The sequence below is a fragment of the Oreochromis aureus genome, linkage group 18 (assembly GCF_013358895.1).
Source record: "Oreochromis aureus strain Israel breed Guangdong linkage group 18, ZZ_aureus, whole genome shotgun sequence".
NCBI lineage: Eukaryota > Metazoa > Chordata > Actinopteri > Cichliformes > Cichlidae > Oreochromis > Oreochromis aureus.
Window position 1 is genome coordinate 16,282,892 of NC_052959.1, and position 26,281 is coordinate 16,309,172.

General features: G+C 40.1%; 1 protein-coding gene across 2 annotated transcripts in view; it reads left to right on the plus strand.

Moving 5' to 3' along the window:
* arhgap21b (Rho GTPase activating protein 21b) overlaps positions 1-26,281 on the plus strand; it is a 37,362-nt gene that overhangs the window by 7,680 nt on the left and 3,401 nt on the right. The window contains exons 3-23 of one of the 2 annotated variants that reach the window (XM_039602227.1): positions 1,960-2,142; positions 2,309-2,330; positions 6,763-6,858; positions 7,361-7,439; positions 7,520-7,574; positions 13,743-14,942; positions 15,051-15,315; positions 17,777-17,917; positions 18,074-18,176; positions 18,315-18,360; positions 18,665-18,790; positions 18,890-19,189; positions 20,539-20,594; positions 20,732-20,820; positions 20,963-21,105; positions 21,331-21,489; positions 21,614-21,692; positions 21,806-21,879; positions 21,974-22,063; positions 22,198-22,365; positions 22,626-22,731. In XM_039602227.1, coding sequence (XP_039458161.1) covers positions 1,960-2,142; positions 2,309-2,330; positions 6,763-6,858; positions 7,361-7,439; positions 7,520-7,574; positions 13,743-14,942; positions 15,051-15,315; positions 17,777-17,917; positions 18,074-18,176; positions 18,315-18,360; positions 18,665-18,790; positions 18,890-19,189; positions 20,539-20,594; positions 20,732-20,820; positions 20,963-21,105; positions 21,331-21,489; positions 21,614-21,692; positions 21,806-21,879; positions 21,974-22,063; positions 22,198-22,365; positions 22,626-22,731 — 3,580 coding nt within the window. Of the gene's footprint in view, positions 1-1,959; positions 2,143-2,308; positions 2,331-6,762; positions 6,859-7,360; positions 7,440-7,519; positions 7,575-13,742; positions 15,316-17,776; positions 17,918-18,073; positions 18,177-18,314; positions 18,361-18,664; positions 18,791-18,889; positions 19,190-20,538; positions 20,595-20,731; positions 20,821-20,962; positions 21,106-21,330; positions 21,490-21,613; positions 21,693-21,805; positions 21,880-21,973; positions 22,064-22,197; positions 22,366-22,625; positions 22,732-26,281 lie in introns of both variants that reach the window. The other variant, XM_039602226.1, reaches the window with a different exon arrangement.

Sequence of the window (26,281 nt, forward strand, 5' to 3'; positions counted from 1 at the left end):
TATGTGCCCTGGAGAGCTTGTGATGTTGCTTGAAGTAAAATTTATTTCAAATAGTTTGTCTCTTTCAGGAATATATTGATCAAAGTGGCCAAATAAGACTGTTAAGAAGGCTGTAGAGAGCACAGTGTAACGTGCTTTAACTTGGTATACACCTTCAGGCATGCATAACTTTTGAGAAGAGTCAATGAGTGTGAGACGATCTGTTCAGCCTGCGAAGTACTCAAGAGCAGTTGGGTGGAAAGTTTGAAAGTTTTAGGTCTGTGCTGACAAACTGTTTTTTGAAATGTTTGTTTTGTCCGTTCATCACTGTGTGCAACAGCTGTTTGTTTTTGCTTAAAACAAACACGTCAAAGTTTTGTTTGTTTGTTTGTTTCTTAATGTGTACAAGCAAATTATTTCAAATTGTTTTCATAGGTTGTTTGAAAATGCATGTAATTCCTCCCAGTTTTCTGACATTTTGTTCAACATTTCTGCCCAAGCAGAGATGGCCTGAATGCAAGCTCATCAAATTCTTCACATTGTTGGGGAAAGTCTGTGCTTCAGTGGGGAGGGGGAGGGTTTGTTTGAGACAGGATGAGGAAATTTGATTTATTTATTTATATTTATTGAGACTTTTCAAGGCTGGTTGGATAGAGGTGTTCTGAAAGTTATAGTGGAGATTGACAGGATTGATATAAACACTGGCTTGAGGTCAGTTTAAAAAAAGAAAAGAAAAAAAGAGGTTATGTAGGGCAGATTTGTAAGCTGTTATGTTAAGTGACAGAAACCAGCTGTTAATTATATGACAAAGTTGGTATTTTCACTTGGAAATTTTCAAAAAGTGTGAGGCTATAGATTTTAATCAGTGTTAAGCGTGTTTTATGTTTTTAAAACGTACTATACAAATATCATTATCATTATTGTCGAAGTGTTTTATTTATATTTGCTATATATTTGATATGCTATATTTATATCTGATGTACTCTTTCATGTTTGTATTTATTCTTTAAGACAATTTCAGTGAAAAAGTCAGATATATTTTGCATATATATTCTCAAAACAGTGAGAATAAAAGCACATACTTCTTGTGTTTGTGCATCCTGTCTTCACAGTTTGACAAATATGAGGAAAATAAGTGATTACAAAACCATTTAAGGCTTGTATTCACTGGGGGATGACTTATTAGGCAAGATAATTGATAATATACCATTGAAAGTGAAAGCCACAAAGACATTTGTGGACTTGCTGAACAAACTAATAAATAATTTATCCTTATTTACATTGTTTTACGCAGCAGATGCTGCCTTTATTGCAAACACAAACAGTAAAACGCGCAGTGATGTGAAAGTAACAGGCTTGCGTCATTTAACGATACTGTAGATTTTAATTGTATTTTTTTTTTTTTTTTTTTTTGGCCATCCTTCAAATACTAATGAGAGACGGCCCAAAAAGTGTTTGCAAACACTATAGTAGTGCATTATTTGAAAGGAGGAGATCTGTGAAAAGGAGGCGTTGCTACAAACACGATACCACAAAGGTGTGAAGCTATAAATAGTCAGTAAACACAGGAGTGGATGTCTAAAGCCTGACATGCTCTACTCCAGCTGTGTAAATGGGATACTCTGAAATGACTTGATGGTAAACACTGGGCAACCACTAATGTTTTTCATAAGCCCATTCTCCTCTACACTATGTTAAGCTGAAATGAATGACCCTGTGTTAATGCACAGTAATTCCTCTGAAAAGGATGTTTGTCGATGTGGGAATTTGTGGTGGCTTTTACATATGATGTAGTTCTGTTTTTGTTTCCCTTTTTTGTTTTTTAACTTTATCTTTTTATTTGTGCCCATTCCTAGATTATGTAGCTACATTTTTTTTTAATCAGAACTATATTAAATCTTCTTTAGAAAAAGATGCTCCCTTTTTTTTTTTTTTTTTTTTTTTTTTTTTAAATTGCTTCTTAAATCTTTCTATGTTCAGAGTGACTCTCCAGAGTGGAGGAGCTTGGCTGATTCGGCCACAGCGCCGTACCCAACAGATGATGAGCCGTTCTCATGGCCGAGGCCGAAAACTGTGCATTTGCGTCGCACATCCCAAGGCTTCGGCTTCACCCTTCGACACTTCATTGTGTACCCGCCGGAGTCAACGCTGCACTATTTTCAGGTACATTTCAGGATTTCACATTTCAGAAACTTTCATGAATTTTACTGACCTGAGTATTGTTTGCCTCTTATCACATAAGATAGCATTAAGTCAACAAAAAGCCTGGTACTTAAAAGACTCTGACCATGAGCAGCAAAGTCACTTGAGGATTTCTGTGCTTTTACAGGAGGAAGATCATGGCCGCAGAGGTAAGCAGAAAAATTCAGCTGTTCCTTCTTATTCCTACCTTTCAGTACTGCTGAATCAGAGCAGTTCATCTAATTTCTAACAACTCTTAATGCATCCACTCTTCAGCTCTTTGTTTGTTTGTTTTCTTATGTAGTGAGTAGACATAGACTTTATTTAATCCCACACTGTGGAAATTCACTTGTTACTGCAGCACAAGGGCCAAAAGGAAAAGGAAGAGGTGAATTAGAGATGTATTAGAAAACACTACAAAAGTAGAAAAAAATAAATAAGAAGCATAGACTGGTAATTAAAAAAATCCAAAATACTATATTACGTAAAGATAGTTACTATATGCAGTAAAATACACCAAGGTTTTCATTTTTTTATGTGTACATAAAGTGCAGTGGGTACAATGTAGCTCCTGTGAAAGGTTTGTTTTGCACCACCTGTTTCTGTCCTGCTCTGACCCTCCTCACTACACATTTTGTTCTGGCTACTTTTCAGCCTTTTTCATGCCCTTTGAAAGAGATGGTCTCTATTTTCAACAAGCTGTGTTTGACAGTGAGTTTTATGGTTTGGTTTCTTCATTAAAACTATTCACACCCTGTCTATGGCAGACGTATGTCAATCCATTACTGGTTTTTACCTTTTCAGTATGTGACCGGAGTAACCGGAGTAGCCTGAAGTTACCAATACCTCACATGCTTTGTTTAAAGTGTGATATAGTGAAACAGAAAGTAGAGGAGAAGAGAAATTAGAAGAGTGCCTGTAATGTTTATTTTTTTCTAAGTATTTTTTTGGATTTAGGCCAGTGTTGAGGAAATGCACTGTGTCCTTGAGTTTTTTGTCAAGTGAGACTGAAAATGTCTAGACTCAATTACTGAAACTGCGAGGAAGTATTTTCAGATCTTTCAAACAATGTTGTGCTATCTTGTTCTTCAATGGACACCGAACATATACTGTACCTGTTGGGCTAGAATGGATTTCATTTAAATTTTGCTCCCATGATTTTGAATAGGAACGTTGGTCCATCTGCTCAACTTATTTTTGTGGATGTCAGTAAATCTATGAGACATTTATAATCACAGCAGAGCAAAACATGTGCTGGAAAGTAGCCATGTAAATTTGCTTGCGCATGTTGAAGTTATTTATTAAATGTACAAGTAATCGTTTTGTTTTCTTACACAATGGGAAGCCCCATAAAGTCCTCGGAAAATCATGATCTAAAGTTGTGAAGTGTTAGTGTGTAGTGGTTAATATAAACAAAATCTAATATTTCTGTACAAGAATGGCTTAAGTGGCCATCTTTGAGAGTGTTGGTCTTTTTAAAAAGGAAAATCACCTCTTTGGGTATTTTTTCCCTTCACAGTTCAACAAGTTAGGCCAAATAGAAATTTCAAGCTGTAACACTTTACTATTTAAATCAGAGATGTCTTTCCAAGCTCATTTCTTAGGTGTTTATTCTAATAAAATTATGAACACTTCTGATACTTTATACAGCAGATATTGAGCTTGCTTATTGTTCAGATGTAAAACCTCAAGTAACATTACAGGAAAGCAAGGTGCCATTAAAGTATATCATTTCTGTTTCACCCCAAAAAGTGAAACACTTTAGAAGCCCAGCGCTCTGCCCAGGGCTTTGCTGCTTTGGATCAGGTAAGCCGGAGAATATTAAAGAATCCCAGTAGTTTTATAATGCTCCACACAGGAGCTCACAGGCAGCAAGCCGGAACTGAACAAAGAAAAAAGCCAACCTGAGGGCTTTTCAGTCCAGTCTGAGTCAGCAAGCAAGCAAACATGCTGCCTCCCCAAAAGGAGGAGGATAAAGCTGCACTGTTGTACCTCCGATCTTTGTTTTTTCTTTTTTTGTTTTTGTTTTTGTTTTTTATGAATCAGTTTTTGACTTGTACTTCTCTATTCAGGATAAAAATACACCAATGCAGTATTCTATAGGTTTATTTGCAGTGCAACTCAGTTTTATTATTGTGCAAATGGTCCCATCAGTTTTGTGTATTTTTGCAAACAAATCTGTCGGGGCATCAGTAGGAAGCAAATTAATGTGGGAAGAATTGGATGAAGTAGAATTACTTACAGAAAGAACTTCATCGCATAGATGACCTTCACATGAGCAAGGTGATGGAAACACTAATGTAAAACGAATCTTAGAGTTTTCTCAAAAGTTTTTAAGTCATTTAAGTAACTTGACCTTAATGGATATGGATGAAAACAGCAAATTACAGCAACAGACTTATGTTTAAGGGTGGCTGTCCTATTGCTGCTTGCCTTCACCACATCCAGGTTAAATGTTCAAGTTAATAGAAACTCATACAAGGACTTAAAAAACAAACAAGAGAATTGGAATATGTGAAATATCCGAAAAAGAAAATGGCCTTTAGGACGATCCCCAACGTCTCTAAACAGTTTAATAAATATAGTTTTGTGCCTCAAAATCGGGTTTCAGGTTATTTGGTAATTAGACCTTAGTGAGTCTTAAAAACACTGCATCCACCCTAATTTGCTGTTGACATAACTGATCATTCAGATGAAGGCTGGTTGTTATTCTGAAGGCAGAAATGTGAATTTACTTAAAACCAACAAGCCAAGTTATGGATGTGCTGTGGTTATGGTGTGCACAGTGCCACATCACCATCCATTCACAAATTGTACAAGAGTCTGCTTCTTCCCAAGACAAAGATGCTCTGTCATGACTCGGGTCAAGTTTGGGTGCACCAGTGATCTGATAATTGCTGCCTTTTACCTCATTCAAAGCTCTGTCTTTTTTTAAAACTGCTTATGGGGCACAGGCATTAATATTTGTTTTTAACCATCAAGCTAATTTATGGTGGGATTACTCCGTTTTTGCCTAGAAATTATTTTGCACTATATTTTAATTGTCTTCATTAACATAACGGTGAAATCTGCATAGATAAATATGAGTCAGCTGTAGGCACAAACTTCTCTTGAGTTTTCTTGGAGCAATCCAAACCTGTTCATTTTTTTCCATTTTCTTGGAAAGGTTTTAAAGGAACACTCAAACTTTTTTGGCGTGTGCATTTGTTTTTGTGTATCTGTGCCGAACATTGAGAAATGAATTTAATCTTTATCTGCTCATCCACGTTTGGATAAAGCAAACAAACATGTATTTCTCAAAATACTGGTTATGTACAGGAAATGGTTTGGTGCCCGCAGGATTAGTGAGGTGCTAAGCTTATGTGTGAGCTGTTATACCTTGGTCACATTAGTACTGCCATGTGTTTTAGTCTGTCTCTTATTCAGTGCAACTCCCAACATGCATCTAGATTTTCATAGTGGCATTTCTAGATGGCTTCATTGAAGAAATTAGGACTTGCAACTTCTCAGAATACCACCAGATGGAGCATCTCTTTTTGGTGTAGCAGTATGGGACTCTTGTACTATATTACATAATGTCCTCAGGATGTGATTCTGCATGAGTAATTACGGGTGTGTGGAAGGGAGGGGGAGAAAAAAATAAATTAATTTTGAGGTTGGCCTGGTGTAAAAATAATTCGCTTTATCGGACTGTCAGTGGCATGATCATTAGGTGTCTTATAAGATCATGTCTGAATTTCTAAACAACAACAAATGTGGAGTATTTTAATACTATCACGCCTGTTCTCATGCTGGCTTTTCTGTCTGCTCTAGTTTGGGATGACTCACTAGCAGAATGTTAACGATTGGGCCACTCTTTGGCTGTGCCCAGAGCTTTTTCTCAGTTTATAAGGAAAGAGTGGGAGTTGAGGCAGCTGAACACACTGTCACTCTACCTCGTCTTAGTTTTAGTATCACCCCCCCCCCCTTTTTTTTTTTTTTTTTTTTCCTCCTCTCTATGCCTTTGCAGCTGCTAGGAGACAGGAGCTGCATGACCAAATGGGTTTCTTTCTCTTTTATCACTGTCCCTAAAATCACAAAGCCCCCCTTCCCCGTTTGATTTTTTTTTTTCTCCCTCTCTCAATCAGTTAATGACCATGTCTATTTAAAACTGAGAAAGAATTAGACAGACCACAGCCTACTATCCAGGCATAATGTTGGTTTGCGTCCTTCCAAAGCTTGTGACAAACCTTTCTCTTTTTCTCATATGTGACAATTTAAAAGCAATTTTACGTCTTGGGGTCAGCTTGGGGTTTTTTTTGTTTTTTTGTTTTTCCAAATTTGTAGATTTAGTTGTGAAAAAAGGGCAAAGGTTAAAAAAATGAATCTACATCATAGGTCTGCTTGTACTTGGGTAAGAAATTGTTGTCATTTGAACTAAACATTTAGGAGTTTCTTCTCTGAAGGTTAGATCTTTTCTTTGTCAGGCTTTTCTCTGTTACGAAGTTGCAAACCTCATTAAGAGTAAATTTTCAGAACTACCCTGTAATACTTTTGATATGTTTTCATGTGTTTGTATTGCATATGGTTTATAAGTAAGTGTACTCTCTTCTCTACTATCAGCAGGAAGGCAGCGAAATAGACTGGAACCAATGGACACTATTTTTGTGAAGCAGGTCAAGGAAGGTGGCCCTGCTCATGGCGCTGGACTTTGCACAGGTAATGATCTGTCAAATGTCAGCCAGTCATCATTATTTACCAAAAACTACCAAAAAGAGGTTGTTCGTGGGGGTGTCATTTCTTGGAAGTCACAGCATTACAACAGAAGAGGCATATTACAGTAACACAGAGTCTGCAACTTCCTCTATGATATTGTACTACTGAAAGCATGGGGCAAAAATGCAAGGAGAGCAGTTTTAAGTTGTCTTGACATTCCTCTAGCTGTTATCCAAAACATAAGCCAGGCCTGCTGCTTTCTGCCGGGTACCCTAATGATTTTAAGGATTTTAGTCAATACGGGACCCTTCAACCACACTTATTGAAAACTTTCATTATGTTACTATGTTATTTTTTTTTCTTACTAAGAACTCATAGTCATGTGCTCAAGTCTTTACTTTCTGTCATGAGCACATGTTTCCCTCACACAAATGGCTTGAAGTTTTCCTAGGATTCTGTCACTGAGGTCACTCAAGCCTTTTCTTTTTCTTTTGTTTTCTATCAGGTGATCGAATAGTGAAGGTGAATGGAGCAAGCATCATTGGGAAAGCTTATTGCGAGGTTATATCTTTGATCCAAGACAGGTAAGGTTCAGTATGAATTTGTGTGCTCCGTGCTTGTTGATTTACTTGCCCTGTTAAAAACTTCTTTTGCTCCCCTGCAGTGGTGACTTCCTTGAACTTTGTGTGATGCCAAAAGATGAGGATGTACTGCAACTGGTAAGTTTTGCTTTGCAATCCTGTTTTGAAAATTAAATGGTAAATGGCCTGTATTTATATAGCGCTTTAATAGTCCCTAAGGAAAAGCTTTACATATCCAGTCATTTTTTGACAAGCCACAGTGCTGACAGAGGCGAGGCTGCCGGACACTGGCGCCACCGGGCCCTTTCAGTAGGCAACAGGTGAAGTGTCTTGCCCAAGGACACAACTTCGAGACTTCTGTGCAACCTTCCAGAGTCCCAACTCTTGCTCCAGTTTAGCTTTAAAAGTTTTTTTGAAAGAGTGCTCTCTTTTCTCTAGCCTTGTAATAACTTCTATTCTGTGACAGAGCTGCTCTAGTTTAAGGTGTTCATGTCGGGACAGCAGTTATGAGATGTAGGCAAGCTAGCTTATCCCATCAGAGTTTTCTATCTAGGCCTCCTAATCAGGCCAGAGCACCCTTTCTGTCCTCCAGAAGTGCTGCTTACAGAACTGCTGAAATGGCTCAAAAGGAGCAGTAAAGGAAGCTTTATTAAAAAATGCATTTATGGACTTGTTGACACACAGGCCAATCTAAATAGCTCATATATTTTGAGTTTATTTCATTTATACATCTGGGTTTATACAAAGTACCATGCACATTAAAAATAAACCAAGGAATGAAAGACATCAAATGTTCTCTGCAGCTCAGCTGTTTACTTCTAGGTAGAAGTTAGATAATGAAGTTACTGTTTGTAATACAACAGAAAGTGGAGTAAGTGGTTTACAAGAAGTGGCGGTGATGCTTCAAATCCACGACAGTAACCTGTGCATGTTGTGCAATACTGTTACTTCTCAGAAAATGCAATGTTAAAAAGGACTGATTATAGCTGGAAGCTAAATGGGATCTGAGTTCAAATATTAAGGAAAGAAATATGAAACCATTAAAATTAGGTTACTGATAGTTTTGTTCCATTTTGGATCCAGTTCGTAAAATAATAGTAGTAATAATAATTAAAAAAAAAAAAACAAAAACGCATGCATCAGGTCTTGTTTTATTTATTTATTTTGAGATCGCTATAGAAAGTATTCAGGCGGTATTAGAATAATTTGCATTTATACAGGGAGTGCAGAATTATTAGGCAAGTTGTATTTTTGAGGAATAATTTTATTATTGAACAACAACCATGTTTTCAATGAACCCAAAAAACTCATTAATATCAAAGCTGAATGTTTTTGGAAGTAGTTTTTAGTTTCTTTTTAGTTTTAGCTATTTGAGGGGGATATCTGTGTGTACAGGTGACTATTACTGTGCATAATTATTAGACAACTTAACAAAAACAAATATATACCCATTTGAATTATTTATTTTACCAGTGAAACCAATATAACATCTCCACATTCACAAATATACATTTCTGACATTCAAAAACAAAACAAAAACAAATCAGCGACCAATATAGCCACCTTTCTTTGCAAGGACACTCAAAAGCCTGCCATCCATGGATTCTGTCGGTGTTTTGATCTGTTCACCATCAACATTGCGTGCAGCAGCAACCACAGCCTCCCAGACACTGTTCAAAGAGGTGTACTGTTTCCCTCCTTGTAAATCTCACATTTGATGATGGACCACAGGTTCTCAATGGGTTCAGATCAGGTGAACAAGGAGGCCATGTCATTAGTTTTTCTTCTTTTATACCCTTTCTTGCCAGCCACGCTGTGGAGTATTTGGACGCTGCGTGTGATGGAGCATTGTCCTGCATGAAAATCATGTTTTTCTTGAAGGATGCAGACTTCTTCCTGTACCACTGCTTGAAGAAGGTGTCTTCCAGAAACTGGCAGTAGGACTGGGAGTTGAGCTTGACTCCATCCTCAACCCGAAAAGGCCCCACAAGCTCATCTTTGATGATACCAGCAAACCAGTACTCCACCTCCACCTTGGTGCCGTCTGAGTCGGACTGGAGCTCTCTGCCCTTTACCAATCCAGCCACGGGCCCATCCATCTGGCCCATCAAGACTCACTCTCATTTCATCAGTCCATAAAACCTTAGAAAAATCAGTCTTGAGATATTTCTTGGCCCAGTCTTGACGTTTCAGCTTGTGTGTCTTGTTCAGTGGTGGTCGTCTTTCAGCCTTTCTTACCTTGGCCATGTCTCTGAGTATTGCACACCTTGTGCTTTTGGGCACTCCAGTGATGTTGCAGCTCTGAAATATGGCCAAACTGGTGGCAAGTGGCATCTTGGCAGCTGCACGCTTGACTTTTCTCAGTTCATGGGCAGTTATTTTGCGCCTTGGTTTTCCACACGCTTCTTGCGACCCTGTTGACTATTTTGAATGAACGCTTGATTGTTCGATGATCACGCTTCAGAAGCTTTGCAATTTTAAGACTGCTGCATCCCTCTGCAAGATATCTCACTATTTTTGACTTTTCTGAGCCTGTCAAGTCCTTCTTTTGACCCATTTTGCCAAAGGAAAGGAAGTTGCCTAATAATTATGCACACCTGATATAGGGTGTTGATGTCATTAGACCACACCCTTCTCATTACAGAGATGCACATCACCTAATATGCTTAATTGGTAGTAGGCTTTCGAGCCTATACAGCTTGGAGTAAGACAACATGCATGAAGAGGATGATGTGGACAAAATACTAATTTGCCTAATAATTCTGCACTCCCTGTAGGTAGCACAGGCAATGCATTTTTGCTGGTTAAAAGGGCCGACATGACATTTGAATTATATCAGCTGTAGTTAATCAGTCCTTATCCTGTTACCAGTGTCAATGAAGCGGAGACTAAGCTAATGTGCTCCCTCCGAGCTGCTTGTGAGTTAAAAACCACCTTTAGTTGCGGCAGCACTTTATTAGGAGACAGGAAAATGAGAAGGTTTTTCCTGAAAGTTTAAACACAGGAGAGTCCCAATTAAAATGTAAACAAATACAATATTTTGAAGTTTATATTTTGGAATCAGTTGCTGTATGATTTGGTAATGTTATTGCCGTTATTTTAGTTTGTGAGAATGATTAACATTAATTAGCATTCAATCCAACTTTTTCTTTTTCTTTTTTGTTTTGGTCTTCTCTTTTTATGGTTTTTGATTGGAGGAAAAATTGATTAGCAATCATCTAGGTATTACAAAAATGGTGGTAGTTCCAGCTTTTCACCCAAAAACGGGTGAACCCTGTGTGCTAATCAATATTTAGCTCAATATTTAGGGTTCATATTTTGCCTTTTTCTTTGTTCTTTGTGAGTATTGCATGTCCCCAAAACAATTTAACATGCAGAGATAAGTCCTCATACCTATGAACACTTGAGATCTCATCATTAATCTTTCATGCATGCTGCAGGCAGCTCTTTGAAGCTACTGTGCATTTTGCACAGTCAGACAAAAGTGAAAGTGTACTCATCTGTTTCATATCTATAGCAAATTACTGTAAGTGCTTTGTCAAATAGCTAAAGAATACTCTCCCTAGGGGTTGTTGTTATCTGACATTCTGTTCATTAGTTAGATAATAAACGAGCTGGGCTCTTTGTGTTACCTGGAAAAGCTCCTTAGGGGTAATTTATGGCTAGATTAAATTCTCATAATAAACTTGATGGTTAATTCAATGAATCATTTATTTTGGTATCCACCTTTGCAATATCAAAATCCTGTTTAGCAAATGGTCATCTCTCTGCAAGCTTCACATTTCTCCCAAAACAGGCAAGTTATGTAAAACGTTACATTGTATGTATAGCATTTTAATGAGTCAACTAGAATTAACATTGTAAATATCAGAGAGAAATAAATTATTGGTCACATTCCCTTGACTACTCCCACAGTTCTTTTCTAGTAACCAATTGACTGTCACTCCACCCCTTCTCCCTGATAGGTTCTCCTTCCCTCCTGCCTCCATTTTTCCCATCTGTAATCATTCACACAGTTCAACCTCAAACACGTGTGTTGTTAAATCTATGGTTGCAGTGTTGTGTAGCAAATGGCAAACATGCACATACACACACACACATGCACACGCGCACGCACACAAAAATATATTGATGTAGGCACAAGTAGGAGCTGTCCATATGAACAAGAGGATTATCGGAGGTGCTGGCAGCAAGACGTTACACTTTAAGAAGCAGCACACTCAGTGCTTGGAGACAGGCAGCAGTTGCTTAGCAAAGAGATGCATTGAACATTGTAGGAGCAGAAAAGGGAAGAGGACGGCACACCGTGAAAGCAGAGAAAATACAGAGGAGGGGGAAATAAAAGGAACAGGATGAATGATGAGCTGAAACCAGAAGATAAAATCAGCTGACTGCCCTGTGTTTTGAACAGGTTGATGCTAAGGGAGAGGGAGAGAGGAGGATGGAGTGGGAGGGGAGCTGTACCATCACAGCTGAATGTATAATCAGCAGCTGCTGCTTCTGTCATGTGAGCAGTACCAAAGGGAAGGAGAGGGAGACATAGACTGGAGGCACCTTGTTCAGTTAGCGTAATATTCTGGCTGAATATGGATAAAACCGTGAAGACTTGAGAGCAGCATGAGAGGCAAGCTTCTGCTCTTGTCACCTCACCCAGGACAGACTGGCACAGGCAGGTCGTAACGTGGCAACCCCCTGCTTCATCTTTGCTTCTTCATCCCTCTCTACTGCCACTGCAGCTCTAGTATATTTTTAGCATGTCAAGCCCAGCTATGGCTGATTCATGTTTTCTCCCTGATGAATCTGTTTTGTTTCTCCCAACGTTTGCATTTTCTTTTGCTGGCATCTTTTTCTCTTCCACCCTCTCTCCCATGATTTCTTAACGCTCTCGTTTTCTCACGCTGTGATGGCAGCCTATTTCTCTGGAGACTACTAATCTGGTAAGGAAACAGCACACTGGGTAGCCTCTTGATGTTGACGTGTTGTGCTTGCTGTATCATTTTGCATATGTCATGCGTGTCATTGTTACTGCTGGATGTTGACTTCAGGTTTAACATGATTGCTTTTCAGTTGGCTCGCATGAGTGTTTAATACTCAGCTCCGTGCTCATGATTGAAATGTGTAGACTGTAGAAATGGGCGATGTACTGTGTCTGCAGTACCTGTTAGATTGAGCACTTGAGTAGGCATCCAGCTGGCATCTCAGCGAGGCCTCGCCCCTTCTTCATTCTCCATGTCAGATGTCATTAGTTTGATAAAGGCCACTGACCTCTGAACTGTAAAGGGAAGAACTGAGTCAGTGAGTGATTTCTGTGAAACACACAGCTTTATGAAAGGCTGTAATTTGACACCAGGCTGTTGGGATCAAAGTCCTCATACCTTTACAGGTCTCATGCTTGCTGTATGTACAGTATGCTGAGTATACCAGATAAACAGCACATAGTTTAATGTGCTAGAAGAAGTTTTATGTTTAGGTTTGTATTTATTAGAAATGACTTTATTAGCATCTATATGGAGCATGGTTTTCCGAACATTGGATAATAACCAGGGGGGATAAATATAGCAGTTTCTCTGTGAGCGATAGGAACCGGTTGTCAGTCTGAGGCTGTAGGCTGTCAGTCTGAGGTGGGTAAATGGAAACATTGGTTATCTTTCCACATTTATGTCCATTTATGACAGTTTTATGTTATCGATTTTGTTCCCATAAACCAGTCGGTTAGCTTATTAATATATACTGGTGTTACAGAAAGTGTCACTGTTGGGGCTAAATAAGTTCAGTAGGCTTGTGCTCCATTTGCCATTTATCTTTTGGTGTTAGCGTTTGTGGTAAGTGTTTTTCTTGGATGGGCGAGACATTTTTCCTTATACTAAAAATGACAGCTGTTGTGTAACCACAAGCTTGGAGAACACAGGCTGTAATGTTGTAGAAGCACCAGTACACCACACTGTACCATTTAAAAAACAACAAAAAAAAAACAACAAAAAAAAATGTGTTGGAAACATTGTTTCTTTTAGTTAAAAATTATTTTCTTCTTTGGTTTATATACTGTACTAGCCTACGTTATTACCATGAGAATTCTAAATAAGGAGCAGATGAAGAGCATTGACACAGCTGAACTGCCTGAAACGCCTCCGCGTTCACTCACACTGCAACATGCACTGCCCACACACATACATCCAGTAACATTTGTAATATCACGCTTGACTTCTCTGTAAGTAGCTAGTATCAAACTGGTGTGTATTATGCACACTTTGCAATTGCTACATGTTCTCATCTGTTATAAACATTTCTCTGTTGCTGTGTTTCTAGGCCTACTCCCAGGATGCCTACCTCCGTGGCCACAGTAGCTACAGCGGAAATGCCTGTCACATTCCTAATCCACCTCCAGTATGCTACCCCAGAGTAGACTGTAAGCCTACGGGCATGGCCCAGCCGACAGACTCAGCGGGGCAGGTCTGCCGAGCACCAACAGCACCTCCAGACCATGGGTACCGTAAGGAGATTACTGTGCCCCCAACACCACCTCTGGCATCGTATCCTAAGAGCCAAACAGCAGTGTGCATGCGCAATGACAGTGTAAGGACAGTGGTAGTTCCTCATAATACAGCCCATATGGGGCGCATGGTTCCAGCACACAGGATGGAATTTATGGAACCTGCCTTTGTTAGGGGGAGGCCTGGGTCACTGGCCCAGTATCCTCAACCTCGAAAGGCAGATGTCTATCCCGGTGGTCCTGGAATGGTCCCATATGGAGCTCAGGTGTCAAACTACCCAGGAAACCACCAGAGCATTGATTGGCGCACTTACCAGACATACAGGGAGTACATTGACAACAAAGGGATCCATTCTCATGGTAGTCGGACTATCCAGGAGAGGCTGGACAGTTTACGAGCTGCTGGTCAGGCCAGCTTTGGCCCTACTCATCACGTTCTGCGGGGAGACTGGGGTCCTAAGGTCATACGGCGAAGGAGTACTTCCCATGACCGGTCATACCAAGGACCTCCACCCCACCTTCAAGTCGCCCCTCGCAGTGCTTCACAGGATCGCATGAGCAGTGCAGAGAGGATTAGTAATGCAAGGAACTGGCCCCCTCGAAGCGTGTCCCAAGATGGCCTAGTTCACAAATCCCGGGCCCGATCCACAGACTATGTGGACCCTGCAGAGCTGGTCCGGCCCAGTGACAGGAGAGGGGGATATGGAAGGGCAGACCAAGGTACGAGGCTCAGTAGGCAAGCCATTCCCAGGCAGGCCATGGTCTACAGGCCTTCTGTGGGATACAGTGGCGGTATGAGGGGGCCCCCAGTCCCTTCTCTGTATTCTAAAGGACCCGATTCTCTTCAAACTCGCTCTTCGCCCATGCTCTCTGACAGACCCTTACATTTTGCAAAGAGTTCAAGTGTTGAACATTCTTTCGCTGACCAAAGAGTTTCAGGCAAAGTTAGCCCTGCAGGCCAAGCCCTCCAGCAACTTCAAAGCAGGGTGCGGGCTGAAACCATGCAACCTGTTGAGGTAGGCAGAGATGCAGCATTGGTAGGACCCAGATCTTCTTCATGCTCTGCTCCCAAAGAGATGCCCCAGAGGCCTAGCATCCTCAAACCACCTCACTTTGATTCTCAGAGTCAAGTAAATGGGCAAAGCCCCTCCGAGAGTATCGTGGTTCTAAGGGAGAAGCCTCCGTCTGGAAAGAACCCCAGCCCCCTCCGGCAACCCTCCTACATCCTGGCCGTCAATGACGATGGAGGTGACTCCACAGCCGATGTGGTGGCGTGCTGGCTTCCTAACGATGCACGTCGAGAGATCCAAATGCGCCGCCTTGGGGAACGGTGTAACACCTCCTGCTCCAGCAACCTGGACGAGTCTCTGGACTCCATTCCATTCATCGGTAAGAGAATCCGTAGTAAGCCTTGCTGCTGTGCTGCTGCTCGTTGTCATGGCAACAACCGCAGGCCGTAGTAACATTGTTCAGACCGGTAGTACCAATACTGTAGATGGTTGAATAGCATTAGCACTATAGGCACTAATAAAAATCAGTTCACAAGTGGTGGATGGATGGAAAACTGACTCCGATGCTTGCAGGCTAACTGACACCTATGGTTTCACTGTTAATCTGATTCGGTGTGTGTAAATATAGCAGTGGGGAGATGCAGGCTGTGTTTACAGATAAACTAATCTCCCTGGGAAGATGATATTAATCAGCTTTTGTGGCTTTTAGTGTGTGTTTGTGGGATGTTTGATTTAACCATGGCAGAGTGAAGGATGGTTTAAGCCTTTTATATTATATTGAATTTCTCTGATACATTGTTTTCTTGGATGTTTTCCCTTCAAAACAGATACATTACACTTAAATAGTCACAAAATTGATTTTGTGATTATTAAGTTGTTGTTATCTCTAAAGTAACTGTCTTACTATGAACATGTCAAGTGTAACCCATATCCTGTAAGAGTTTCTAGCAGTGGTTTGCTTTTGCCTATTTGTGTCTGCCATTTTAAAAAGGGCATTTAAGTCTGGTGAGAATTAAAATGGTCAAAATGTAATTGTTTGCATTAATATAATAATCATAAATAAGGGGAACACTCACTGTGTTTAGTGTTGTGGAATAATGTGGATATTGCTATTATTACATTTCTAGAGACAATACTGATGAAATGCAGATGGATGACCTTTTGATTTTTAAGAGGAACCGTCCCAAATTTTTGAGGGACGGGTATTACAATTTTTTTTTCTCTTTGTTTCTTTTCTGCATTCTGGGTCTTTTTGTGTGTCCTCCATCTGTCTCTCTTTATGTATGTATTATGTATTATGGTCTGTCTGTCCATCTGTCTGCCTCATCGTGTGCCTCTCTAAAAATCACAGAAAATGGTAGAAAGGGGATCGGTGAGAGGGGATAAGCTGTTATTTGCAGTTAGATTTTGCATCATTTGTTTTGGGCTTTACTGTTGTTTGTGCTTGTTGAGTTTTGTTCTTCAGAGAAATGGTCAAACCCTAAAAACAAAGACAGTCTTATAAGGGATTTGTTTTCAGACTGAAAAGTCAGGACCTCGTTTATGGATCTACCTAATGGACAATATGCATTTTTTTTTAAATTTCTTCAAAGGAAACAAAATGTTTTCTGGAAGACCATATGGAGTAGCTAGGTAACAGGGTGAAAGGTTTTAATTGATCTGTATGATCTTATAACAGCACCCTTATTTGCAAATGTCTGAGATAAGCCTGTACGGGCCTTTTCACATCTCTTAATTTTAGATGTTTTATTACTGACAACTTTATTCATGAAGATTTTAATGTTCCACTTCTGTGTAAACATATTTTGGTGCTTTCATTGTGACTTGTGTATGTTACAAAATTGGGTTAGGTGCCCTCTCCAGGAAAAGTTTTCTGATTGATTGAAGAAGCTACAGTTTATCAGTGAATGCCTGCCTGTTTGATAATTTGCTACTCAAGGACATGATAGAGATGAGCATTGGGTCCAGGGGGATTTCTTATTTTGACTTTAGACAGTAGTAGCTGGTACTTTCTATTCTGTTTTGTTACCTCTTGTATCAATCTGCTAAAAATGTGAATTTTATTGAATAACTATCAGATTTGTTCCATCTATTTAAAAAGATGACTTTTTAAATAGACAGAATTTATCATGGAAACAATAAATTTCCATCATGGAGGTCCTGCAGATTATATTGGGTTTCTGGGAAAATTGCTTAGGATTAGCTAGAACCACCCTCTTTTTGTCTGTCAGGAATATGAGCTGTTGTATGCAGAGTGCTGTTTATTAGAGGGGTTACATCCTCCTATATTGAGCTTATCAGATGTTTTAAAAGGATGGAAGACTTTAAATTTAGTGATGGAAGCAACTTTAGCAAAGTAGCTGAAGAAATCTTTTTAAGAGGATGGTGACATCCTTTTTCCATTGCCCCGTTTCAAAGTTGGGCTCAGGCTTTAACTAGAACAGTTGCTTTTAAATTTAGCTCCAAAAGCCCCATGGCTGCCGAGAGCAGCTTTGTACTCTGAGCAGTTTCAGACTTGAAGTGCCAAGAGTGGGTGGTACTTGAGAATTAAAAACTTCCTTCTCTTTCTTGCTGCTAAAAAGGAAAAGGCATCAGATGACGATGTGTTGCTGCACGTTAGCTATTGGATTCACAAAAAGAGTGATTCTTTTCCCCCTTTTTTTCTCCCCACTTTCTAAACCCCACAGATCATAGTTATTGAAATACAGATCAGTGAGTCATAGCGCAGCAGTCCTACATTCTTGCAGACACATACTGAAGTTGGAAACACACCATATTGTAGAATATATATGAAGTTTATTTGCATCTGTGTGTTCACACTAAATGCTTCGTGTTCATAGATGAGCCAGTCAGCCCCAGCGTTGACCGGGAAGCAGCTCCTATTCCACCCTCTGCTGTTATATCTGTTGCGCCATCCACAGCTCCCTCTGGTCAAGGCTCACCATGTCCTCCCATTCGACGCCAGCTGTCACATGACCAAGGTAAAAACCACAAGTAATCAAAATCCCACTAACCCCCCCCCAATAAAATTATGTAAATAATGTCTTGGCCATGTATCTGAGGGCCTAATGTGGCTCTTACTGACAGTGATTTGGAGTCTAAATAAGTTGCATACTTACTTCACCGTTACTATGTAGAGTCCCTGCGAAGTGCTTTGCTGGAGTCTGACTCAACAAGCAAAACTGAGCGGTCCAAGTCCTATGATGAGGGTCTGGATATCTATCAGGAGGAAAGCAGGGCGTGAGTGCATCTTAAACAAAATCACTGCTCTTAATTTTCCATATATACATTGGGCTAAGGAACAGTCTTTTTTTGTTTGTTTTGTTTTTTGTTTTTCTTTATTGTGTTTATTTTGTCTCTTTTGTGCCACTTCTTTAGGAGATCTTCCAGTAAGCATTTGCCCAGCTTCAGGGGGCTGAGAAAGGTGAGGAAATTTAGGATCAGTTGCATCATTTTTTACTGTGTAATGGTATTGAATAGCATTTTTTGTGTGCTTTTTTTTTAACCCACTTTTGAGTGGTGTAGTTGGTTATTTTAACCAGTATTTTTGAAAAAAATTACAATGTATTTTTTCGTACATTGTCCTGGAAACTGACATCCCCAGTTTAAATCCACTGAGATCTTGGCTGCATGTCATTTTACCCTCACACTCTTCCCACAGTTCATGTCACCGTCTTCTTTCAGCTAATAATCCCAGGAAAAAAAATGTCATATATTCACACTTGCAGGCTCTGGATGGGCATAAATCATCTGGGGATTCTGGCTCTCGAAGGGACTCCTCTTCAGTGATCTTCTCTGATTCTTCCAGAGAAGGGTTGCTTAACTTTAGGCAGTTCAGTACAGATAAAAATAAGGTATTTCTTTACACTCATGTCTTCGTCTAACAGCTGTAAATATCACTAACGTTATGATTTGTAAGCATTTCTCTCTCTATGTCCTTTCTTTTCTTATAGCGTGTTGGTGGGGGAATGAGATCATGGAAGCAAATGTATGCTGTTTTACAAGGTCACACCCTGACCCTGTACAAAGACAGGAAAGATGCACTGTCTCGCTCTTCAGGGCAATCCGAGGAGGAACCACTGCGAATTAGCATCGAGGCCTGTCTGATTGACATCTCCTATAGCGATACAAGACGCAAGAATGTGCTGCGACTAACCACCTCAGACTGCGAGTACTTGTTTCAGGCAGAAGGGAGAGATGACATGCTGTCTTGGATCAAAGACATTCAGAAAAACAGTAACCCAGATGAAGAGGTTCGTGTGTGTGTGTAGTAAGACCAAATGTTGTGTGCTTAACTGCAGAGCCAAGTGATGGTTATGACCACATGATGAGTTGATCTCTCACAGCCTGTCTGCCAGCTTAAGTGATTTGATTATATTTCCCCCAAAACTTCCTAAAGTGCACCAACTCCTAGCTGGCCTCATGCTTTTCTGTCCTCTAATTAAAAAATTGTTATCAAGTCAGAACATAATACAGTAGTACTTATTATTTTTTTAGCACACTAGCATGTGCAAGTTTAGACTACAGCACGCTGTAGTTTTTAAAATAACAACCGGCACACCCATCAGGTTAACAACACAGAGACCCAGAGTTTGTCTTTGGATAAAATACAATGAACATGTCAGTGAGATGGAGCTGATAACAGCCTTTATTTATAAAATGGTTAACAAAAGCAAAAATAAGGTGTCACTTGAAACCTGTTCTACCTGGGCAGAACAAAACAAAACACACGGATGGCACTTGGTTAGGGGGTGAGGGGAAATTTCCATTTCAGACTGAGAGGAAGTCAGTAAGGTTCCTTTCTGATCTGTCCAATAAATAAATACATGATGCCACAATCATATGATGTTTCCTGTGTTGAAGGGACTCTGCATGAAATTTAAAAACATTGTTTTTGTTTGCATTGTTTACATTAAAAAAAATGAACCACACAATCATAACAACAAATAATCTACGTGTAAGCTTTATCACCAGAAATGATGTATTTGGCGTAAGGAGTTGGTCCTCAACAGGCTGCATGTTCCAGTTTTAAATTGCATGTAAAGCCACTTTTTGTAGTACTGTTTACAAAGTGAGCATGTGGCTCATCAGTGTTCATGTTTCCAGAGCAGAGCTGTGATGTGTGGCTTTGAAACAAACTCCATTTGGATTTGTTCTTTCAAACGTGGCGGCAGAAATTTGTAAGGCTTGAGTGGTGTGTTACACCTAGTTCCCCGTCCCTTCATTTGGAGGAAATGGACTTGGCTAGTAACGGATTGTTTTGAAGCGTCATAGTTTTTTTTCTCTCCCCATCCTTGGTATACAGAGCCCATCCCACATAGCATGCTGCCTGGTTAGCGAGCATTACCGAGCATGACGTTATGCAGTGTAACATTGTTATTAGTGTTACAGATCATGTGTCTGTGTTTCGCAAATAGTCTGCTGTCATGTTTGTTGGTGTGTCAGGCTGATGGTTATGGTATTTTTATATACTATAATTTTTTTTTTTTTTTTTTTTTTTTTACAAAAATATTACAAAACCTCGATAAATAAATTGTATTGTATTAAGAAACAATATATTTTTATTAATGAAGTCTTCCGTTTATGTCTGTTCTCGCTACAGAACGCAGCTGTGAGTCGGGACCTGATCAGCCGAAGGATCAAAGAATACAACATGAGGTATGAGGGACTACAGTGACCCTTGAGGGGGATCCAAAATACTGGACTACCAGTTTTAAGTGTATGGCCATCTAATGGTAATACTTAATTAGACTGTGTATTTATTTACTTTTTTTGAATATTTTGCTGTTGAACAGTGCACCCAGCAGCAGGTCTGAACCTTCACCCAAGCCTGCCCGACATTCGCTGAGCATCAAAACGCCATTCCTTGGAGGCAAAACAGATGGTAAGAACCATAGCCCCCATTTGCCCAAAACTGGGGAGGAGCAGAGGGCAATGAAGGGTAAAGCTGCCAGTTCTTAATGTTAAGGTGTGTCATTAAGTGTAGTTAGTGCATGTAACGTCAATTACAACGTTTGACCTGTCAGATGAGTCCAGTCCACCACGGGACAGAGGTACTTGGAAAATTGCCATTCCAGGGATCATAAGGAAGCCGTTTGAGAAAAAGACTCCAGCTGGCATCACGTTTGGTGTCCGACTTGATGATTGTCCATCTGCACAAAGTAACGAGGTGGGTCTGCTGTGTTTCCACAGGTTTGTTTTGTTTTTTTTAAAGATGAGCTCATTATCATTCAGATGAAGATGAAATGTTTCTTCCAGACAAATAAAATGCGTCTTTATATCCACTTTGAATCACTCATTCACTGGAGCTAACAGTGTGTGGTGTGATTGATCGATATGGTTCACGATGTTGATTTTTTTTTTCTTTTGTGCCCTTCTTATGTAATTTGTGCAGAATGTTCCTCTCATCGTGGAGGTGTGCTGCAAGGTTGTGGAGGAGCGAGGTCTGGAGTACACAGGAATCTACAGGGTCCCTGGGAACAACGCTGCCATCTCCAACATGCAGGAGGAGCTCAACAGCAAAGGCATGAATGACATCGACATCCAGGAAGACGTGAGTGACTGACAGTCAGGCTGCACAGTACAGCGCATCACTTCCCTGACAACATCTTTGCACTGTGATTGATTTGTACTGCAAGAACTGCATTAACCTGAAGCTGCCTTGATCTACTCTGCAGAAATGGCGGGACCTTAACGTCATCAGTAGTTTATTGAAGTCCTTTTTCAGAAAACTTCCAGAACCTTTGTTTACAAATGGTAAGACTAAAGTCATAAAGAATAAATTCCAAAACCTCTGGGATAACGTCGTTTTTCCTGTGTGGTTCTTCCTCTTGCAATTGTAAGTTGAGGTTTTCTGGATCTGTTCACAGAAAAGTATGCAGATTTTATAGAAGCCAGCAGAATAGAAGACTCAGTGGAGAGATTAAAGGAGCTCAAGAGGCTGGTGAGTGAAAGATCAAATATGAGGAACCTATTTGAACAGTTATTACCATGAAGCATTCTACTCATCCGGAACACTGTTTGGTCATTTCCTCCAGATCCGTGAGTTGCCGATTCATCACTATGAAACTCTGAAATTCCTTTGTGCTCACCTCAAAAGAGTTTCTGACAACTGTGAAAAGAACAAGGTATGAGCATTAACAGGATCTCTGTGTTAATGCCATTAGTTAACACCATGCAGTGCGTTCAATCCTGTGCTAATCCAGTGTCTCTGAGGATTATGTCATTAAATGTGACTGTCTTTTACCTTGTATCTGTTTAGATGGAGCCTCGTAATCTAGCTATCGTGTTTGGCCCTACCCTGGTCAGAACCTCTGAGGACAACATGACTAACATGGTTAACCACATGCCAGACCAGTGCAAGATAGTCGAGAACCTTATTCAGCAGTTTGACTGGTTCTTCGCTGATGATGGTGACGAGGACCCTGTTGTATGTAACATTTCTTTTTCTTTATTTTATTCGATGGAAATTAAATGAAAGGTCTGTCAGTTCTGTGGATCAGTTTAGTTGTTGATTTTGAAGACATGCAGCTACACTGTTTATGAATTACCTGTAAAATGTAACAACAGAATTGAACAATTTGCACATGTCATAACCCATATTTTATTTTACAATAGAAAATAGAAACCCTATTTTTTTGCATTGTGTTAAGTTACTCCTTACTCTTTTCCCTCCATATGTTGCTCCAGACCACAGCAGAGCAGGAAAGTACAGTGCAGTCTCAGCCTGTGCCCAATATCGACCACCTGCTCTCCAACATTGGGCGGACTGCACCCTCTCCTGGCGAAGTCTCAGGTAACTTAGCAGCAGTGTTTTTCACACTCCAGCATCAGCACAGCAAATTTCTGCCATAGCAGCAGTAATATGTTTCATTAAGATTATAGTAGATTAAAAGAGTTGTGTGGTAAAGACCTATTTAAGATTAAATGTTGGTAGAGTGTCAATTGCAAATGCTAAAAGTACGAGCACCATCCCTCGTTTTTCAGTTCATATGCTTTAAGCGAATACTAAACAGCCAAGTTTTATTTGTTTCTGTTAAAGCAAGTTTTGGTTTTTTCAGTAACTTTTCAGTGGATTCAGTGGATTGCGGTTTAGCCACTGGAAAATTGTTGAAAAATGTCTTGCAATCATTTAGTTTATTTTTTTGGATAAAAGTCTGTTTTGTTTGGATGTTGATGTTTATTTGCCCAAAATTAAACTGTCCTCAAGTTTTGTTTTTGTTCGTTTCTTTGCTTTACTCTTCTTTTTTTCTTTTTCTTTTCTTGCTCAAGTCATTTTTTCTCCCTGTGCTTTACCTGTGTTGAGACGACGACTCCTTTTCTTTCAGTTCTTTTCTTCCCCTCCTCCTCGTCTCTCACATAATCCCGGCATGTTCTTTCCCAAAGAAAATCTAACAAACAAAACGAAACAATGGAAGTTTTAACCCTTCTGACCTGTGCCCTTCTGTGTGTAGTGTGTTGTTTTTCTCCCTTATCCCTGTCCAGCACTCACACATTACCCAATCTTGACACAGGCCAAGTGGGCGGCGTCTATCACTCGATGATGTCACTGATGGACTCTGTTTTGTCAGTGATGGACAGCTGGGACTGTAGGAAGAAGGACGAGTGTTGTGCCCAGTGTAGCTGCCTAGTCTGCAGAAACCCGCAGCTCTTTTAAATTTGGGCGAAAGGAGGAAAAAAGATAAAAAAGAAAGAAAGAGAAGTCGATGTTTGTCATTTTTCCTGTGGTGTGCACGTCTCATATTTAAACCAATACCCTAAAATGAGGGGATACAGAGCGATGCTGCTGTTCTCTCTCTGAAAGCCCTTCTGCTGTCTCTTGTTGTTTCTTAAGCTGATCGCAAGGACAAGTAGCATGGTACGGTCAACCTCAGGTTCTCTCCCGGTCATGTGGCATAATCTGTCATGATGTCTGAGGGTGGGGGTCGTGGTGTTGGGACTGAGCTGGATGTTCCCCAGCACACATGCGTTTACACACAAACAAAAAACACACACAGCCACCTCCCAGGTGGAGTAGTAGTTAGCGACTTACTGAAGCAGAGGCACTCAGGCTTTCAGCTAGCACTGGATGGAGTTCCTGATAGGAAGATGTAGGAATGTAGGCTGTGACCTTTTAGGTTTCAGGTGTCGCTAGTGTCTTTTTTTTTTTGTTGTTTTTGTTTTTTTTTGTTGTTGTCTGTGATGTCATTCTTTCAAAATCTTCAGTATTTTAAAACGCCACATCGTCAACTACAGACCAACATTTTCTCATATCCTGTACATAATGTCACAGCCGCATGTCTCTCTCACAGTCTTTCTACCAGCCATGTTCTGCACACTGGCACACACACACAGACACACACACAAATACACACCAAAATTTTAACTGAACTTAAAACAGCATAGTGGTAGTGGTAGTCCCGTTACAACATGGGAACTTTTAGGAGTCGATTATTTAGTCATATGATAAAGGTTTTTATTGGACTCTATGTAGTCATATGAAAAACTAAGTACAGCCCATAATTCAGTAGCTTTTAGAACCACCTATAACAGCAATAACTTGGAGTAAAAATGATTTTCTCGGACTTCATCAGTCTCTGACATAACCGTGGAGGAATTTTGGCTCACTTCTTTGTGCAGCATAGCTTTATTCAGTTTCTGTGTGTTTATTTATGTACAGCTCTCTTAAGGACCTGATTTGCTGCTGGATCATTGTCCAGTAGTTTTAGCTCATCTTTAGCTATCAAGACAGAAGGCCTCACATTTGAGTTTAGAATACTTTGATATTCAGAGGAGTTCATTGTCTGCTCAATGACTGCAAGGTGCACAGTCTGTAAAACAAGCCGAGATCATCATCCCTCCACCACTGTGCATGACAGTTGGTTTACAGTGTTTGCGCTGATATGCTGCCTTTCGGTTTTCACCAAATGCATTGTGTCCAAACATCTCCACTTTTGGCCTGTCTGTCTAAATAACATTGTTTCAGAAATCTTGTGGTTTGTTCATATGCAGCGCTCCTACCTTAAAAGCCATACCCATTTAGTCTTTTTCTACTTTTTTATTCTCAGATACGTTAAAACTTTCTGAGACCTGTAAAGTCTTAGATGTAGCTCTTGGGTTTTTTGCAGTTTCTCAGAGCATTGCACGGTCTGGCCTTGGGATGAGTTTGTTGGGAAGTCTGCTCCTAAGAAGACTGTCTGTAATTTAGATGTATTAACCTGAATGTTCCAGAGTAACAAATTACCAAACTTATACTTTTATACAGATGCTCACCACATATTGATATTTTAAAAAGTGCAATCGGTTAGCACCACCTAGCTGCTTCTCTTCATTTTTAGTCCATTTGAAGCAGTAAGGGTGTACTTGGTTTTTCACTGGACTGCAGAGAGTCAACACGTTTTTACATGCCTGTAGGAATCTTAGAAAACAGTGAGTTTCAGGCCAGTGACAAAATGTATTTCAGTTCAGCTTTATTTATTCTGCTGTTTAAAGAATACACAGCGATGAACAGTTTAATGTGAAATAGAATCTATAAATAGGTAAACCTGATTTAAAAAACCTCTCAACATCAGAAATATATGGTCATTAAATTCTGAGCAAATCGTTTTTGTTTTTTTTAAAATAAGTAGTTGACAAATTTAAGTCTTGCACTCAAAGACACTTCACAGTGCCTCCTGTTTGTAAAAAACTTATTATTGAACCAAGAGTCAACATCTCAAATTTTCGATATAGCGTTACCTCACACAGGATTCATTGGAAGTTTTGTTTTGGTTTTGGTTTCTTTTGTTCCTGCGTTTAGTTCCTGTGGCCGCATAGTTTCTGTAAAAAGCCTGCTTATCTTGAAGTATGCATGATTTGAGTCAGAGAAAGTCTTGCAAACCTTTTGTTTTTTGCTTTTTATGTCTTTTATAGTGACAGGCTACTTTGTTGAGGGCAATGTAGGATTTCATGCAGCTGGGAGTAAGAGCAAGTTAGACTAAAGTTTGCCTGCGGCAAGTTGTGTCGACCACAACACACACTCACTGATCTGTTCAGCTCAGGCCCCTTAAGTCTCTCAGTCAGAGCAAACTCATCACTCCCTCTCCTCTGTGACGTCTTTGAGTTGGGAAAGAATGCCCACAGCTGGTTGGTGGCTACATGTGATGCTCTGTGACTGGCGTGTTTGTCCGTGATGTGCCGTCGATCCATCGATACTCGAGCATGAGCTGCTTTTCTGTGTCTTGGTTTACCGCCAGGTTCTCACTTCCTCGCCACTCATTATTCATCTCAGGCCTCTTCTGCTGCCGTCTCCACTTTTTCATATACTGCTTAGCATAGCTACACCTCTCTCTCTCTGACCAAATTGTGTCATCTGCTTTCATGTAACT